We start from the raw sequence: 18,616 nt of genomic DNA on the forward strand, positions 1-18,616 counted from the left end.
TTCAAAAATACACCCTATATGATTGCAAACGCACCCTGTACACCACACCCATACACAATAAATGAGTTTCAGACCTTAAGTGACGCGATTAGTTGTCACATGTGACACAGCACAGCAGCCGTGACAGGGAATCGAACCCGCAACCTTTCGTTTCTTTACCCCCGCTAGGCCACCACTGCCCGACTATCCAAATGATTTTTACTTCGATTTATGTCCACCAGGGGTCAGAAGCAGCTTTAAAATGGAGCTGACTAAATATCACAGGTCAAAGGTTACAGGACTACACTGCCTCAGATGTAACAAGGTGAAGTTTGAACCAGCGGCAGGACCCTGGTAGTTTTCTGCTTTATGAAGGAAAGAGCTGTGGTGCAGTATGATTACCTGGTTCTGTTGAAGTTATCCGGATTTTGCCCATAAAGCCATTTCCACGCTTTAAATGTCCAGCGGACTGCTGATGGGGTGGTAGTAGCCTAGTGGTAACACAGGTTCAAATCCCACTTACTACCATCGTGTCCCTGAGCAAGACACTTAACCCTGAGTGTCTCCAGGGGGGACTGTCCCTGTAACTACTGATTGTAAGTTGCTCTGGATAAGGGCGTCTGGTAAATGCTGTAAATGACATCAGCTGGATTTCCTTCATACTTGTTCTATGGTTAGAACCAAGACTTCACGGTAAAAATGTTTATTATGAAAGTCATCACTATCCAGTCGGTGTTCGGTCAATATGACACAAAACCACGGTGTTGTAAAGGAGTACAAACCACACAGGAGTCAGGAGGAATCGCTTAATGTGAGGGGGCTTCCTTCGTTGATGGGTTCAGAACTGGACCAGAAAGGGTGGTACTAGCCTAGTGGGTAACACACTCGCCTATGAACCAGGAGACCCAGGTTCAAATCCCACTTACTACCATTGTGTCCATGAGCAAGACACTTAACCCCGAGTGTCTCCAGGGGGGGACTGTCCCTGTAAGTCGCTCTGGATAAGGGTGTCTGATAAATGCTGTAAATGTAAATCTAAACATCCCAGGTTCTATCCTTTTTACGACTGTTCTAAAGGAACATCTGCGTTCTAGCACAGAACAGTCCTCCGCAGGCATTCGAACCCAAACGTGGAGGGGCAACGAGCTGGGCGCCGAACAGCCGCAGCATCCGGATCTTCGATTTGTCACACAGCAGACACCTTCTGAAGGGAACGCCACTGAAGGCTCCTCACGCCCGGAACATTCCAGGGTCATCTCCAAACAAAGACGCGAAGTGGCTTTCTATTCAGAGCCACGATCTGCCATAAATCTAAATTCAATTGAGCACGAAAAAAAATTATTCATTCATATTTAATTCAGACGCTCACATTTACTCTGGTGAAATTTAAAAATGCTGTAAATTTATAAATGCTGTAAATGTAAAAAGCAGCTCCGTTTTACTCTAAACACCAATTAAAGCATTTATAAAAGAATAAAACCATGCTGAAATTAATAGTATTAAAATTAAACGTGAAATAATTAAACGAAGAGCTTCTGACGTCAAAATGGACACTAACATTATGCTTTCCGTTAGCAAACTATTTGCTTTTCTGTAAATCGTAATTTTACCATTAAATCGGATTTATTTAAAAACGGAATCTTAAAACAATTAGAGTCGTAATTATAGTTTTCGCTGCGCGCAATTAAAAGCGCAGAAACACAGAAACGTCGAACACGTTTAACGTGAGAATAATTCCACCGTCCCGTCGAACAAATTTAGGAGGCGCGATCGAATCGAAAATCGAATTCTGATGAAGTAAGTTTTTACACCGACGTGGACATGCCGGGAAAATGAAATTAACGTGCAGATTAATAAAACGCAGGATTCTCCGGCCCGAACGCCGGAAAGATTACTCCCGTCTCGGGGTCTTTTGTGTTCCCACCGCCATTTTCTTTAGAACCGACCCTCCGCGATCCATACGAAGCGGGAGGGCGACGCGTTCAAGGCGGCTTTACGTTCCCGCGAACTCCGGGCTCGGCTCGGCTCCCGCTCGGAACCGACTCGGCTCCCGCTCGGAACCGGCTCCCGACGGCTCACTCCCCGCGGATCGAGCGAACTTTCTAACTTCGTGAGGAGCCCCGCCGCGCCTCAACATGGCGATCCGGAGGGGGAACGTTCCATACGTTCCCCGCACTCGCCCCCCTGCTCCACCCCGCAGGCCGGAACCGGTGTTCCAGAGCGGACGAACAGACTCGCGAGTTCGTTTTTCAGTTCATCCACACCGCCGCAGAATCCCGGAGAACACGAACGCGCAGGCAGAAGTGCGCGAAGGAACAATCACGCGGTTACGTAAAACCCGCCGGAGTCGAGTCGATGGCGAACCGGTACCTGGATCCGGAAACCGGGAATCGGTGCGGGAGGTTCGTCTTTTCGCGCCTCGGCTCGGAAACCAACCGAGCGGGACGGGCGGCCGCTGATTGGCTGCGGGACGGGCGGCCGCTGATTGGCTGCGGGACGGGCGGCCGCTGATTGGCTGCGGGCTGCGACCAATCGCACCGCGAGCTCGTCGTTCTCATGTACAGCATTTATCAGTCAGTAGTGACAGGGACAGTCCCCCCCTGGAGACACTCAGGGTTAAGTGTCTTGCTCAGGGACACAATGGTAGTAAGTGGGATTTGAACCTGGGTCGTCTGGTTCATAGGCGAGTGTGTTAACCACTAGGCTACTGCCACACTGTATTCACCCGGTGGTGTTCTACCGGGGCTGAGGAACGCGGGAACGCTCCCGCCGGACGCGCCTGACCTTTGGCCCACACGTCACACGGTGCGGGCACCCGCGTGCCCCGCCCCCTTTTCTGTAGGTGACACTCGCCCACCGGAAGTAGGAGGGGCTTTTCGCCATGTTCCCTGCGGCCGTGGAGGACCCACGCCACGCCCCCCTTTACGCGGACCGGTTCCACGCGCGCGCGCGCGCTCTCGTCCGCCCCGGTCGTCACGTGACGCGCGCTCGCGCACGTCAATTAATGTAATTGGGAAGTTGATTAGTGAACGTTGATTAGTGAACGGCGACACCACCGCCGCTCCCCCGAGCCCTCACGCGACGGGGCTCCGCACCACGAGGGCGGCGACACGACGGCGACCAATGAGAAGCGGCGGCGGAGAGGGGAAAAAAAAACGTATTTCACCGGGAGCGGGTTCTCGTGGAACCGACGCCCGGTCCGTCTCCCCCGGTGTCTCGAGGCGGCGGGACTCGCCCGTTCACTCCGCCACCGGCATGAACAAGCTCTACATCGGCAACGTGAGCGCCGAGGCCAGCGCGGCCGAGCTGGAGTGCGTCCTGCGCCAGTGGAACCTCCCGCACGCCGGCCCGGTGCTCCTCAAGTCCGGGTACGCGTTCGTCGACTGTCCGGACGAGAAGAGCGCGATGCGGGCCATCGACGTGCTGTCCGGTGAGCAACTTTCCCGGGACGCGGCGGTCCCCTTAGGCCGCGGCGGGCCGCCCGTTCCTGACGAGCTGCGTTGTCCCCCCCGCAGGTAAAGTGGAACTTCACGGCAAAGTTCTGGAGGTGGAACACTCGGTTCCCAAGCGCCAAAGGTAACTCCGCTGGAGCTTCTCGTCCAGGCTCGTTTCCCTGGTTTATGTTTTTTTTTTTTTTTTTTTTATTCTTGTTTTTCGAGGAACTTGATTCATTTGACAAGCAGTAGATCGGAAGCCTGGTTCTCTCTCTCGCTCTCTCTCTGTGTCGGGCCTCGTGTTCTACGTCTGGGTCACCGTTGAATGTTCTAATGTTCTGTTTGGTTTCTCCTGTTTCTCGGACCACTACTTTTATTTATTTCATTTATTTAAATTCGTTTACATTTAAAACAAGCGTCAATTACACGGAACCGCTTCGATTGATGCTCTCGCGAGGAATTCTGCTCTACGTAAGCGCGTGGGGGTCAGAGGTCACCGCCCTCTCTTACGGCCGCACCAGCGCATGCTGGGAAATCCCCCCCCAGACCAGCTGACTGGTTTCCAGTTCTAGAATTAACTCTATACACGAGGAGTAATTCTAAATTAAACAATTGAGTATCTTAAATTAAATTAGTAAACAGATGTTGTATTTATGAATTTATAAAATAATTTTCGGCCGGTTCTCTGCTTCTGGGGTGTGTGTAGTGGGGTTAATGGGATTTTGGTTGTTTTTTTGTCGTAACTTTTTTTTTTTTTTTTTTTTTTTTTTTTTTTTTAAACTGCCCACCCTTCATCTGAATATCCCTGCTCGCGGCAGACCCCCCTGCATGAATGCATGGATTGTTGGTTGGATTTGAAGGTCCCATCCCTCCCACTTGCTGCTCCCTCCCCCCCATTCTCTGTCGGATCAGTTGTTTCCACGGTGACAAGGCCCCACCCCCTGGGGGCCATTATGGGGTCTCTGCCCGCAGGTTACGGTCCCGTTCTCTGTGTGTGTGAGACATTCAATTTAATCTCAATGCAATTTAAATACTTTTTTCATTTTTAGCTGTCTATCATTTTTGATCTTTCAAAATTAGTTTTGTTTTATTTTACCTTTTATTTAAATATATTAGCTTAGAGTTTAAAAAAAGAAAGTGACATGATTTGCAGCACAGCACACGGTCTTTCTCATTCAACAGTCACCTCAGTGGCACCTTGGCGGTTCTGGATTCAAACCGGCAACCTTCCGATTCAGAGTTCCACCCTCAGATGGGGTTTTTTTTTTATGTTTTAAGAAAGATTAGAAATGTAAAAAGGGGCAGTGGTGGCCTAGCGGTTAAGGAAGCGGCCTCGTAATCAGAAGGTTGCCGGTTCGAATCCTGATCCGCCAAGGTGCCACTGAGTAAAGCACCGTCCCCACACACTGCTCCCCGGGCGCCTGTCATGGCTGCCCACTGCTCACTCAGGGTGATGGGACAAATTTCACAGTGTGCTGTGCTGCGCTGCTGTGTATCACATGGGACAATCACTTCACTTTACTTTTCAATGAATTTGCTGTAATTACGTCTGAGCTGGAGCTTTTCGCCTTCACCAAATTACTAGCAGTGTGTGTCACTTCTGGTTGTCTTGTAAGGACATTGTAAGAGCTGCTCTGTAATGTAAATAGATTTTTATTTTATTTTTTTAAATTATTAGTTTGATTGTGGAACCCGGCTGGCTGCTATTCTGTTTGCTATTCTAATGACTGAAATTATTATTATTATTATTTTAAATCTCAATTCTCCTGAACGGTTCCTGATCTGCACCAGTAGGAACCGGCCTGCTGGTTCTGTGTCGGTCGGTGAAATCGGGGCGGATCTCAGCAGAATGTGGGGGTTCTAGGCAATGTGCAGGCATGATTTATTCTGAAATGAATTCTTTCTTCTTCTCTCAGGAGTTGTAAACTCCAGATCAGGAATATACCGCCGCATTTGCAGTGGGAGGTAAGTGTGTGTGTGTGTGTGTGTGTGTGTGTGTGTGTGTGTATCCTTGGTTCTGCCCCTTCCTCTTCATGTTTTCCGTCCTTCAGCCTGTTGACCCGCCTCTGCGTGAAGTGAACGCTGCTTTTGCCTCGTCATGGCTGTGGAATGGCCAATGGCTGGCGAGTGTGTGAGGAAGTGGGTGTGGCCTGCATGTGCAGTTGGTCTCGTTAGCTTTTAGGAGGCGGGGTTCGTGCCATTGCCCCCAGTCCCGTTCTTTTATGCAGGATAAGATTTTATTTATATTTTTTGCTAAATTCTAAAATGTACTAATTCGGTTTCTCATGAGCAGTCAAAACCACTTTTATACAAAAAAAAAATGTGTAGGGTGAGGTTCTGTAGTTTCGCTCGTTGAGGTGTGGTTCTGTCAGAACACTGCTAGCTAGAATAGTACTTGATACTCGTTATTATTTTTATGACTACAGGGGCAGGGAACTTTTTAAATAATTTTATTTAATAAAGAATATTTTTAGAATATTAAATTCAGAACACCATATATATGAATGAATAAATAAATGCATTAATATATGAATATTTTTGAGCCAAAAAAACTCCTCATGCTGCAGAAGTGAACAATAAATGTGTTTTTGCGCAATTAGAGCTATAATCAGGCCTTAAAAGTTACGCCCGTCCTGAGCCTGACAGAATACGCTTTCGCATCTCTCTCCCGATAATTAAAATGAATCACCTGACGAAGACATTTTAATAAAACAAATTTCCGAATGATACAGAGAGGATCGGTTTTTATAGACTGGAAGTTTGTTTGCTGATTTCTGTCGACCCGAGTCCAACTTGGGCCAAAATGGTTCAAATTGAGCCCAGACCCGACCCAAAGCGAAATACTTACAGTGCCCTTGCATTTTGTATTTTCTAGCAGACATGTAGCCTGTTGAATATTGCATAGAAAAGTCTCCTGGTGAATTCCGTGAACCGGCAGATGCAAAACTGGAATTTTAAGTATCGATAATGGTGCTAATTGGTATTAAATATTTGTATTGATGTCTGAGTTTTTTTTTTAATACACAACCCTTAGTCACATTGCAGAATAAACTCCTGAGTTGAGAGATTCTGATTGTTCTAGCTTCTTTCTTTCTCTCTCTCCCACAGGTGCTAGATGGACTGCTGGCAAAATACGGCACGGTGGAGAGCTGTGAGCAAGGTGAGTAGATGCACACCACGAACGCACGCAGAGGAAGAGGTTCTGCGATTTGATGCTGGTTCTCCTCCACAGTGAACACCGATACCGAGACGGCCGTGGTCAACGTTCGCTATGCAGCCAAGGACCAAGCCAGACAGTGAGTCCCAGCATGCACTGCAGCTCACTGCTGCCCCCTGATGACATCGCTGTGTGGAACACACACACACATGGAATATCTCCACATATCTACTAGTCCTGTGATGTTCCACCTTCAGCCATAAAAAAAAACAAAAAAAAAAACTGATATTTATGGAAAGTCAGTGAAAGTGGGCGGGGCCACTCACACACTCGTTCTCTTTCTCCGTCCCTCGCTGCTCCAGAGCCCTGGAGAAACTGAACGGGTTCCTGATGGAGAACTACGCCCTGAAGGTCTCCTACATCCCCGACGAGACAGCGGTTGCGGTAGATGTGGGCGGGGCGGGCGGTCGTCGCGGGTTTGTTCCACGCGGCCCCGCCCGCCAGGGCTCGCCCTCGCTGGGCATGCGGCCGAAACCGCAGTCTGACATCCCGCTGCGCATGCTGGTACCAACACAGTTTGTAGGCGCCATCATCGGCAAGGAAGGAGCGACCATCCGCAACATCACCAAGCAGACGCACTCGAAGTAACACTCTCTCTCTCTCTCTCACACACACGCTCACCCTCTCGCGCACACATCACTCCGCCGTGCTCATGTCAGTCTGTCTCGCTGCGCGTGCGCAGGATCGATATCCACCGCAAGGAGAACTCTGGCGCGTCGGAGAAGCCCATCACGGTTCACTCCACGCCGGAGGGCTGCAGCGCCGCCTGCCGCAGCATCATGGAGATCATGGCCAAGGAGGCGCTGGACACCAAATTGTGAGTCTCGACGTCGGTGTTTTCTAACAGCGGGAGGGATGATTGAGACAGGACCTAAATGGTAGTAGCCTAGTGGGTAACACACTCGCCTATGAACCAGAAGACCCAGGTTCAAATCCCACTTATTACCATTGTGTCCCTGAGCAAGACACTTAAGGTTAAGTTGCTCCGAGGGGGGACTGTCCCTGTAAATACTGATTTTTGCATGTAAATGCAAATATTTGCATGTAATTTGCATGTAAATGCAAATATCTTAGTTAACGAACCTTTTTGATGAGACTTAATACGAGACACAACATAAATGCTGCTCGTGTGACTACTATAATGAAATATATCAAGTAATATTGTTAATAGAATAAATATAGTTACAAATTTAAAGCCATATTAAAATGTCTTCATTTTTGGTGACTAAAGCAAGACGAGACGCTATTTCCTCCTTTAATCGCGTTGTTGTTTTTATGCAGTGGAGTGCACATATGACGCCACTTCCGCAATACGGTATTTAATTAGAATTTCCCGGATACTTGTGGGGGTTTAGCAGATGGGGAGGGAGGAAATCATGGATCTTTGGATGCACTTTATTTACAATGAACTGGGGAAAGAAAATAGAATCTGTATTCTTGAGTTTATAAAGTGACTTAGTAGATAACCTTGTTTTAATAGTGAAATGGGTTTGAATGTTGTCCATTCGAGTAAGAAATTGTGCTATATACACACAGGTTAAATAGTTTTGCATTACTAAAAAAAATACGATTTCCATTGACAAACTAGACATGGATAATTCTGACTCAGATTTTTAGTCTACTGAAACTAGACTAAAAGGACGAGACAACACTAATTAAAAATAAAATTAAGAACCATCCGCCAAAAACGACCATGCTCAGCCTCCATTTTCATGCTAATCGAAACGCCTCACCTGACCACTTATTAACCATGCAAGTACACGCCCAAGTAAAATGATAGACATTATCCCAACTTCTGACAGAAAGTCCTTGTAGGGCAGTGGTGGCCTAGCGGTTAAGGAAGCGGCCCCGTAATCAGAAGGTTTGCTGGTTTCGAATCCCGATCCGCCAAGCTACCACTGAGGTGCCACTGAGCAAAGCACTGTCCCCACACACTTCTCCCCGGGCGCCGGTCCATGGCTGCCCACTGCTCACTCAGGGTGATGGGTTAAAAATTTTCACTGTGTGCACACGTGTGCTGTGCTGCTGTGTATCACATGTGACAATCACTTTCACTTTAAACTTTACTTTTTTAAATCACGTGCATGTTACCCTAATTGAACAACGCGATTAGCATATAGGGCAATTTGTTGCCTACTAATAATTCAGCGGCAAAAAATGATGCACTTTTCATTTTTATGTAGAGATCACAATGTTCAAATTACATAAAGTTAAACATGAATAGTTTATTTTCCAAAGCCACAGGGTGCGGTGGGTGTTTTAAGTCTTCAGAGATGGAAAAAGCTGCATGTGGCTCCAGAGCCGCTGGTTGGCCGAGCCCTGTTCTGGGAGACCCCTGTGGGGTGAAGGGCATGGAGATGATGGCTGATCTCTCTTGCAGCACTGACGAGGGTTCCTCTGAAGATCTTGGCTCACAACAACTTTGTCGGCCGTTTGATTGGGAAAGAGGGACGGAACCTGAAGAAGATTGAACAGGAAACTGAGACCAAGATCACCATCTCACCGTATGTAGAGCTCATCACACACACACACAAACAACTCTCAAAACAACTTGGGGCAGTAGTGTTCTAGCAGTTAAGGAAGCGGCCCCGTAATCAGAAGGTTGCCGGTTCGAATCTCGATCCACCAAGGTGCCACTGAGCAAAGCACCGTCCCCACACACTGCTCCCCGGGCGCCTGTCATGGCTGCCCACTGCTCACTCAGGGTGATGGGTTAAATACAGAAGACAAATTTCACTGTGTGCACCGTGTGCTGTGCTGCTGTGTGTCACAAGTGACAATCACTTCACTTCTTCACAAACTCCTCCCCCTCAGGCTCCAGGACCTGACTCTGTACAACCCGGAGCGGGTCATCACGGTGAAGGGCTCCATCGAGGCGTGCGCCAGAGCCGAGGAGGAAGTCATGAAGAAGATTCGAGAGTCGTATTGAGAACGACGTCGCTGCTATGAATGTAGGACACACACACACACACACGTCCACCACCATTGACCCCTCTCAAAACCACTCCTCTCTCTTTAGCTGCAGTCCAACCTGATCCCAGGCCTGAATCTGAACGCGTTGGGCTTGTTTCCGGGTGGCGCCGCTGGGGGTGTCACCCCCTCCATGGTCAGCGGCCCCCCAGCTGGACCTCAGCCAGGATACCCCTCCTACGGGGTGAGAGAACGAGAGAGAGAGAGAGAGACTCTTCTAATACATGGTCTTGCGTTTGTCCAGTGTTTAACTCAGTGTGTGTGTGTGTAGGCACAGCCGGAGTCTGAGACCGTTTACCTGTTCATCCCGGCACTGGCGGTGGGCGCGGTCATAGGGAAGCAGGGTCAACACATCAAACAGCTCAGTCGCTTCGCTGGAGCATCAATCAAGGTGTGTGTGTGTTTGTTTTTAATATAATTCAGTTGTCCACTTTCCTGGTTATTCAGCTCATCTGACCCTGACCACCGTATTGGCCTCAAGTTTCTTAGTAGTAGTAGTAGTAGTAGTAGTAGTAGTAGTAGTCGTCTGTCATAGCCTACTTAATAGGCTGTGCTACGCAGGTACATTCATGTGGGGTGTGTTCTTTTCATATTAAGCAATCCCTCCAGGATTTAGCAATAAACATTTGTGACTACTTCAATCAGGGCACCTGCAGGGTCTTAAAATTTTGTATTTGTAAATTTAGGCCTTAAGTTGACGTTCCTTGTCGCGGCATGGAACCGTGGTGTGTATGGGATGTTGTGGTAAAGATCTGGGCATAAAAGTTTAGGACGTGAGGACGGGGGAATGTTACGCATTATAGAGCAGGGATGTCTGTTATAAATGTGTGTGTCTGAAGATGACACGCGTTTGTACCAGGTTTGGTGCATGTAGGATATACTGTCTTTCAACAGGAAGCCTTGTTCAACGTACAATAAAGTCCTTATTAGTGGGCAGTGGGGGCCCAGCGGTTAAGGAAGCAGCCCCGTAGTCAGAAGGTTGCCGGTTCAAATCCCGATCCGCCAAGGTGCCACTGAGCAAAGCACCGTCCCCACACACTGCTCCCCAGGCACCTGTCGTGGCTGCCCACTGCTCACTCATTGTACTGGGTTAAATGCAGAGGACAAATTTCACTCTGTGCACCGTGTGCTGTGCTGCTGTGTATCACAAGTGACAATCACTTCACTTTCACTTATCAGTGCTTTTTTTTTTTTTTTTTTTTTTTTTTTTTTTGTTAAGATTTTAGCACAGTAAACATTTTTAATTCACAAATCATATATTTCCTTCATATGCTAGGAAAGGCGCGACATTAGTCGTAAAAGTGGTCTTAAGATTTTAAGATTCAATGTTCTTTGGTAACTGTGAAACTGCTGAAATAACTGAGACTCCATCGGGATGGTTTTGCCTCAGCCGGTCTTGCAGGTCCACAACTTGAGTGCGTGGCAGTGGGATAAAAAGGTTTTCCATTTACTGCTTTAGTTTGTTCCACCACCACGTTACGTGCAGTACAAAATAGTGTAACAGGAAGTGCAAGAGTGACAATGGCGTCAACCAGTGGTAGGTAGTGGCCTAGTGGGTAACCAGAAGACCCGGGTTCAAGCCCCGCTTACCACCATTGTGTCCCTGAGCAAGACACTTAACCCTGAGTGTCTCCAGGGGGGGACTGTCCCTGTAACTACTGAAAGGCGCTGTGGATAAGGGCGTCTGGTGAATGTAAATGCAGTGGCCGTCTAAATGAACTCGAACTTGACTTCTAGACCAACTCCATGTTCTGCACCATGTGATTTTGTAAAGGCCAAGTTGAACAACATTCCTGTCGTGTGGTCCTTTTCCACGCCAACACAGCAGCATCAGTACGCCGGTAAGCAGAGTTAAAAATCGGCCTATCTGCAGCAGCCAGTACAAGGAAAATGGACATGCAACATTAATTTACCCCCCACTTTCATGCAGAACCCTTGGGAACACTTTAATGGTGCAAAATATAGGACGTTCTGCAATAGGTCAAAATTGCCAAAAGGTTGCGGCGGTTCAATAAAAGTGCAAAATGCAAGTAATTTGATTGTTGCGATCATGACATTGCAATTCCTGGATGGAACTTATGTTTGTCCCTTGGTGAACCCAATCCAAGGTCTTCATAGACCTAGTGAGACATTAAATGAGAGCGAGAAGAAAAAGCTTGCCAGGCACTTCCTTGCTCTCTTACCTCTTGGATCAGGAAGCATGACTGAAAGTGAAGAGACATGTAGGATTTTTACAAAAAAAAAAAAAATGGTTTCTTTGTCTCAAAAAGCAGACCCTATTTAGAGAATAGTCTGAACTTGAAGTTCTTTTAATTTTGTAAATTTTATTTATTTATTTATTTATTATTATTTAAACTGGTGCAAAGGTGACAGCAGTGTTTGTTGTGCATGAGAAATACTCCCAGCAGGTGTCCCTTTGCATGAAGGATACTTTTTTTTTTTTTTTTTTTTTTTTTTTTTTTTGTGAGCTTTGTGCAGTAAATTGCTGGATTAGTACATTTTGTGGGATTTGACACGAGGGGACTGAAAAGGCCCTTACAGAGCTGCATGTTTCCCCGGGTAATGGTAGCAGACGTGCGTGTCTTCTGTCGGGAGGGCGGAGCTTGTGTGTTGACCCGCCTCTTCCTGTCTCTCAGATCGCTCCTGCTGATGGAACTGATACCAAACAGAGGATGGCGATCATCACAGGACCACCTGAGGCCCAGTTTAAGGTGTGTGTTTGTGGTTTTGAAGACTCTGTGAAGGTAGAGAACGTGAAATCTTGTGCTCCTCAGGCTCAGGGTCGTATCTTTGGGAAGCTGAAGGAGGAGAACTTCTTTGGTCCTAAAGAGGAGGTGAAGCTGGAGGCTCACATCAAAGTCCCGTCTTCTGCAGCAGGAAGGGTGATTGGAAAAGGCGGGAAAACGGTATACCACAGTCACATGCTCTCACATCTTCTCTACTCGTCTGCGTTGTAATAAGTTCTCTCCTTTTAAACCCCCTGCCCAGGTAAATGAGCTGCAGAACCTGTCCAGCGCGGAGGTAGTGGTTCCGCGAGATCAGACCCCAGATGAGAATGACCAGGTGGTGGTGAAGATCTCAGGCCATTTCTACGCGAGTCAGGTGAGCGTGGAACTCCTCCATGTTCTAACCGGGCCAGTTCTGTGGGAGCGCTGACCGTTACGTGCCGGTTCTCTTCCGGTTCCGCTGCTGCAGGTGGCTCAGCGCCGGATTCAGGAGATCCTTTCTCAGGTGCGGCGACAGCAGCAGCCCAAGCCGGCCCCGCCCGGCCCACCCATGGTCCAGGAGGAAGTAGAGCACCTCTGTCGTCAGGGAGACGGCCCGCCGACCGACTGTACACATCTCTCTCAGGGTTCAAGTCCCGCCCTGATCACACCCTGGGGACTTCCTGTTCTCTCTCCTGGTCTCCTCCCCTTCACTCAACTGGTCAACCTGCACTTTCTCACAGATGTTTTCAGTTGGTTTATGAAATGATGAAATGATTGGGTTTTCTCTTGCTTTCAGACTGGGCGGGACTTACTGACTCAGGGGTTTGTTTGAGACAGGAAGGGGAGGGGCTTGACCTGGAAGTTTGTGACATTTTTATAAATTTGGGTGCATTTTATTGATATATAATAGTAAGAGAATAGGAGGTGGACGACACTGCCGCTGAGAACTGAGGGAAGTGTTGCTTGGTCTTGGCCAGGAAACCAATGAAATATGCATTTTTACCGATCTACCTCAGGCTGTAGTACCTCAGAAAAGATCTATAGAAAATAATTATATAAATTTTTTTTTTTTTTTTTTTTTATTTGCTTTGTGGTATTTTGTATACTTTGTAAAGCTAATAGTTCTTGAACATTTTTTTTATTTTTTAAGAAAAATTTAAACGGTCGGCTGCCAACTCCCTGGTCCTCATCTGCTGCCATGTGGCGCCCCCTTCTGGGGTCCGTCGGTCTGGTTGGGTGTCCGGTTCATTTTGTGTAGATCCATGGTCTGGGGAATAAATTTCCACTTCAATGCCAGAGTGGATATAATAAAATCAAATCTGAATGTCTCTCTAACCCCTCCCTTACCTGCCGAATTTATTTAGTTTTTGGTTCTGCTCGGACTTCCACACTAGTACCGCCATCTACCTCAGTCCCTTGCACCGCGACGTCTTTTCTGTTCTTGATTCTACCTCTACGGAGACTACCGTTTTCGAATCAGAGGGTCACTTCTCCCTGATAAATGGAAATAAAAATAGAGAAGCTTTAAGTGGGAATGATTAGAGTTTAAAGGTCAGTGAACATTTATTTTTGCCTGCCTTATCTGACTGTTATGTGAATTCAAAAAGGGAAAAAAAAAAAAAAATGATATTTGATTTGATTCATCAGTGTCTTCATGGTAAAGGGTCATTTTGGGTCAGTGAATGAGTAAAAGCCTCCTGTGTTTATTTCCTCAGATTTTTCTTTGCTGTTTCTTTTTCCCCTTTGGTTGTGTGCTGGATCATGTATTTTGGAATAATGTGACTGATTTTTTATTTTTTTTGGGGACACGTGTTCTGATCTTCAGCATGGCCTCCCTTCCTCCATGCTTGTCACACCTCACACAACTCACCTTGTCAAAATGGAAAAAATAAAGTCAAGTTGGCTCCAAGCAGTACTGTGCCTTGCTTTACTCTTTAACTGTGTATTATTGAACCTAGGGGGACTGTATAGACTGAGCACTGGACCCCTCTGCCGGGACTTCAGGGCTCACAGATATAAGATTATGACCCACTGATTGTCCGGTTACAGTGGGCGGGATTTTATTAGACACCAAGTGAAGCAGAAAGAATGGTCGATTCTTGATCACCTCTGGACCAGAATGTAATGACTGGACTGCTGGACCAGAGCATCTCTTCTACTGGAGCTCTGGATAAGGGTTCCCTGCCACCCAAAAAAACCCGGTTCTCTAAATGGCAAACTTGGGAACCTGCTCTACATGATGTGGCTGACCGGCACGTGTGTGTGTGAGAGAGAGAGAGAGGGGTTTAGAGAGACAAAAGTTTATATGAGTTCATATTAACACTTTATACCAAAATTCATCCATGCTCTGGGATTGTCTCTGGTAGGAGGTCCGTAAAACAGCTCCATTAACTGTTAATTTATTAGAAGTTCCAAACATGCCATATTGTACAAAGTAAATTAATTAAACCATTTTATATTAGAAGCGTTTCCACATTCATTTGTAGGATAATAGAACATGAAGTGTTAGTAGTTTGTGGTGTTGAAGCTTCAAGTAAGACTTGTCCTGATGGAACATCTGGACGTTTTAGTCACGCTGATAAGACTTTGAGCGCCTGTGATTGTGTGTGTGTGTATGTTAAATATGTTAAATGTGTAATAATTTTCCCAATTTATAAAAATTGACCCCCTGTGACCTACAGGGGGCGCCTGTCTGACAGCAGGTGACTTCGCTCCTCATTGGCTGGGAAGAGTGCTGCCCTCACTCTCCCAAGATGACCTCTGACCCCTGATGGCTCTCCGGCATCCTCAACCATTGACCTCCGCACCGGACGGTAGACTTTATAACGTCTGAGAGACAGAGGGGGGGGGCGGGGTCACAGGCTGGATTTGTGTGTGTTATTGCGAGCATGTACGTGTATGTCACCTGTACACCATGAAGCCGATGATGGCGAAGACAATTAACAGCACAGCGCTGGACGTCAGGACGACCTCCGCAGCCTGAGGTCTGAGCTCTGGGGACAGAGACAGGCGCTTATTACATCGCTTCATCCCAGTAAAATGACTGTTGCCTAGGTAACAGTGTTCGGCCACACGTACCCGTGCGCTCGGCGCTGCTGATGGTGACGGTGGTGGTGGCGAGGGACATGCTCCTGGAGTCCTCCAGCGTGATGTTGACGCAGTACGTCCCGGCCTGACGAAACGTGCGATTCAGGCTGACCTGGCAACCAAGTGGGACCAGTGGCACGGCGTCACACACGATGCTCTTCACCTGGCGACAGGTGCCGTCCGAAACGATGGTGCAGGCAGAGGTTGGAACGCTGCAGAGCAGACAGACGGGTGTGTGTGTGTGTGTGTGTATATGGGGGGAGGTTGGTGTGTGTCACTAACTCACCTGCCAAGGTACGTCACCAGGAAGTTGACAGTTGTGTTTGTCACTCTGGTTGCCGTGATCTCCACTATCCTGCTGGGAGGCTCTAAACGTATATTGGGCATCGGCTCTACACACACACACACACACACACACACACACACACACACACACACAGTGATCTAGACACACCTGTGTGTACAGGTGTGACCAGGTGAGGACCGTATGAAGCTGCTCCTCACCCACGATGCTGATCTTCCCCTCGAACGTGCCATACATGTAGCGGAAGCAATCCGTTGCGGAGAGACGCGAGTGTCGGAGCAGGGGCGGGAAAGAGGGCGGGGCCGAGGGCTGCACGGTGACGTCGCTCTGAGAGGGGCTGGCCACAGGGGGCAAGGACGTCACGTCCCCGCCGGTTGGAAGCGGGTCAGTAGCGTAGGCAGTGGTGGTCTGGACAGGGGGGCGGGGTGTGGTGACTGGGGCTGAAATTGACAGAAAATAAGTCACACACACACACACACACACACTGAAAGTCTTTTTTTCATAGTATATCGGGACATGAGCGGAAACTTTGGATTCTGGTCCCACCTATCTGTGGTGGATGAATTACGGGGACACTGGCCCTGTCCCCATAATCCCAAATGTCCCTGTAATGTTGGTGCGTATTCAGGTCAAAAGTCTTTGTAAACCACAAAAACCAATACACACACCATGCACATGCACGACGATGCACATGCACACACACCTTTGCTGGTGAGGACATGAGTACCAGGAGGGTGGGCGGGTGCAACTGTCAATCAGAGACAAGGACAGTCACGTGACCTGACGCGTGCCGTTGCAGTGGTGGGCGTGGCCGGCAGGTGCGTGCATTACCTGTCGTCGATGGGACTCTGGGGTGCTTTGTAGTTTGGGGTGGGGGCGTGGGCGGGGGGCAGGATGTCCGAAACGCCGCCTCCACCACGAGCTTCACGGTGACGTTTCCCGTCACGCTGTACGCGTGGGTCGCCACGTTGCTATGGGTGACCAGCTGGTTGCCGTCGCGGAAATCCCAGATGAAGTCCACGGCGTCGGCTGTCTTCAGGAAGCTGCTGGGGTCGTGCAGCTGCACCACAAACACGATGTCGGCGCCGCGGATGAAGACGTTCTGCTGCGAGATGTTCCCCGCGGCCTTCTGGGACATGTTCACTGCCAGCGGGATCTTATCTGCCAGAAGAAGACAGTCTCCATGGCAACAGCTTTGGAGTTGTACCTGTGTGTGTGGGGTGGGGGAAGAGGCGCATTGCGGGACGTACCTGTGATGAAGTACACGGTCTTGTCCGCAGCAAGGGGGCTGTACTTCCTGCGTTCACGTTTCCTGTAGACCAGCACTTCCATAAGCCCCGCCCCGAACGTCCAGCCTGTCGTGTTCAGGGTCAGGTGGGACGAGGAGCCGTCGCACGTCTCGAAATACTGACCTGGGAGGCGAGACAAGACAGACGTACTACCTCCAGGGGGACCGTCCCCGTCACCCCTGGCCGCACACTCACCCATGCTGTGCCAGACGTAGACGTAGCTCCTCTGCCTCCAGTCGTTGGTCTGGGGGAAGGGCTTCCCGTCCGGAAACACGTTGCAGCTTTTCGGATCCACACACTTCCCAAATCCATAGTCCTCCATCCAGGATGTCCAGTTGGACAGCTGATCTTTGGCTGAGGAGGAACGTCACAAGCACCAATGAGGAACGTTTGACACCCACCGGTCACGTGGTCCGAGGTACCACGCAGGTCCTTCAGAGAAGCTGCTGCACCTGACGCCTCCATCCCGTCTGCGGGGAACTCCAGCGCGGCCGTGAAGGTCAGGAGGGACCCGTTCATGGCGGGACTGTCGCTGGTGACGCGGACCTTCGGCGGGGACCCTGGTGGGCGGGGCGAGTGGAGCATTTTTTAATCATCGGACTCTTCTTACTGATCCGTTCGGGTGGGCGTGGTCACCTACCATGTCTGCGCGAGAGTCCGGCCGGTCTGAAGGGCGGGTAGAGGGACTCGTCCCACGGGTTGGTGTCGGGATCCCACCCGGGAATCGGGAACGGGACGGGGAAGGTGTGTTGGTGTGGAAACATGTCCCTGTACCCTGGCGCGCGTGACACACACCACGTGGACTTTTATTATGATGTTGATGATGAAGATTATAAATAAGAAGACAGGGCAGGAACGTGGTTCCTGTGTGTAATCAGAGAGCAGCGCGGCAAATTGAACTCACAAGACAACTCGCGCGCGCGCGGGCGCGCGCCCCCGACGCTTAATTGGGTTCATGGGACCGACCGAGCGTTCCGAATAAACATCATCATCATCATCATCACCGCTCTCTGTTACATACATACACGACTTTCCCCTCTAACAAGTCACAAACATTCACACAACTAATAAGACACGAATATTAAAATAATTTCTCTTGTTCAGAAACTTGATTTGTGAGCGAGTCCCGCAGGTCGGAAACTTACTTCTCCCGTCGGCAGAAGCGCCGGACAAGACGCAGAGGACCAGGACAGCAGCAGCAGCAGCAGCAGCAGCAGCGGGGGACTCGACCGTCTTCATCCTCCTCTTCATCCCCATCTCCATCCTCATCCTCAGCTCCGTCCTCTGTGCGCTCCAGCCCGCTTGTGCGCGCGAACCAACTTTTAACGGCGGTCCGGCGCGCGCGAGGTGACATGTGACGCGCGCGTAACGAGACGCGTCTGATCGTTCATTACAGCTCATGTGGACCGAGAGACGCACACACACACACACACACACACACACACAGAGACACACACACATAGAGACACATCCACACACAGAGAGACACGCACACGCAGACACACAAACACACAGACACACACACACACACACACACACACACACAGAAACACATACACACAGAGACACACACACATAGAGACACATCCACACACAGAGAGACACGCACACGCAGACACACAAACACA

General features: G+C 49.0%; 2 protein-coding genes across 3 annotated transcripts; one reads left to right on the forward strand and one right to left on the reverse strand.

Moving 5' to 3' along the window:
* Positions 1-3,202: 3,202 nt before the first annotated feature.
* On the forward strand, positions 3,203-13,140 carry LOC114796800 (insulin-like growth factor 2 mRNA-binding protein 3). The gene is given in 17 exon segments (XM_028991291.1): positions 3,203-3,409; positions 3,495-3,555; positions 5,330-5,378; positions 6,522-6,573; positions 6,646-6,709; positions 6,933-7,214; positions 7,313-7,465; positions 9,021-9,134; positions 9,445-9,556; positions 9,558-9,581; positions 9,650-9,784; positions 9,872-9,991; positions 12,237-12,311; positions 12,375-12,506; positions 12,589-12,702; positions 12,796-12,891; positions 13,105-13,140. Coding segments are annotated over 17 exon segments (1,794 nt in total). The 5' UTR covers positions 3,203-3,234.
* A 1,452-nt stretch (positions 13,141-14,592) lies between these two features.
* On the reverse strand, positions 14,593-18,395 carry LOC114797033 (protein QNR-71-like). Of its 2 annotated transcripts, XM_028991633.1 has the most exons (12): positions 18,134-18,395; positions 17,629-17,763; positions 17,441-17,548; positions 17,184-17,342; positions 16,950-17,111; positions 16,531-16,860; positions 16,403-16,447; positions 15,900-16,139; positions 15,682-15,787; positions 15,387-15,607; positions 15,214-15,301; positions 14,593-15,137 (listed from the first exon to the last, which is right to left on the reverse strand). In XM_028991633.1, exons 1-12 carry the CDS (start codon positions 18,387-18,389, stop codon positions 14,984-14,986), a joined length of 2,004 nt encoding a protein of 667 aa, XP_028847466.1. In that variant the 5' UTR covers positions 18,390-18,395; the 3' UTR covers positions 14,593-14,983. The 2 variants fall into 2 exon arrangements, with proteins under 2 accessions (XP_028847466.1, XP_028847467.1); XM_028991634.1 differs by lacking the exon at positions 16,403-16,447.
* Positions 18,396-18,616: the final 221 nt, after the last annotated feature.

Source organism: Denticeps clupeoides, chromosome 9 (genome assembly GCF_900700375.1).
Source record: "Denticeps clupeoides chromosome 9, fDenClu1.1, whole genome shotgun sequence".
In the NCBI taxonomy this organism is placed as follows: Eukaryota; Metazoa; Chordata; class Actinopteri; order Clupeiformes; family Denticipitidae; genus Denticeps; species Denticeps clupeoides.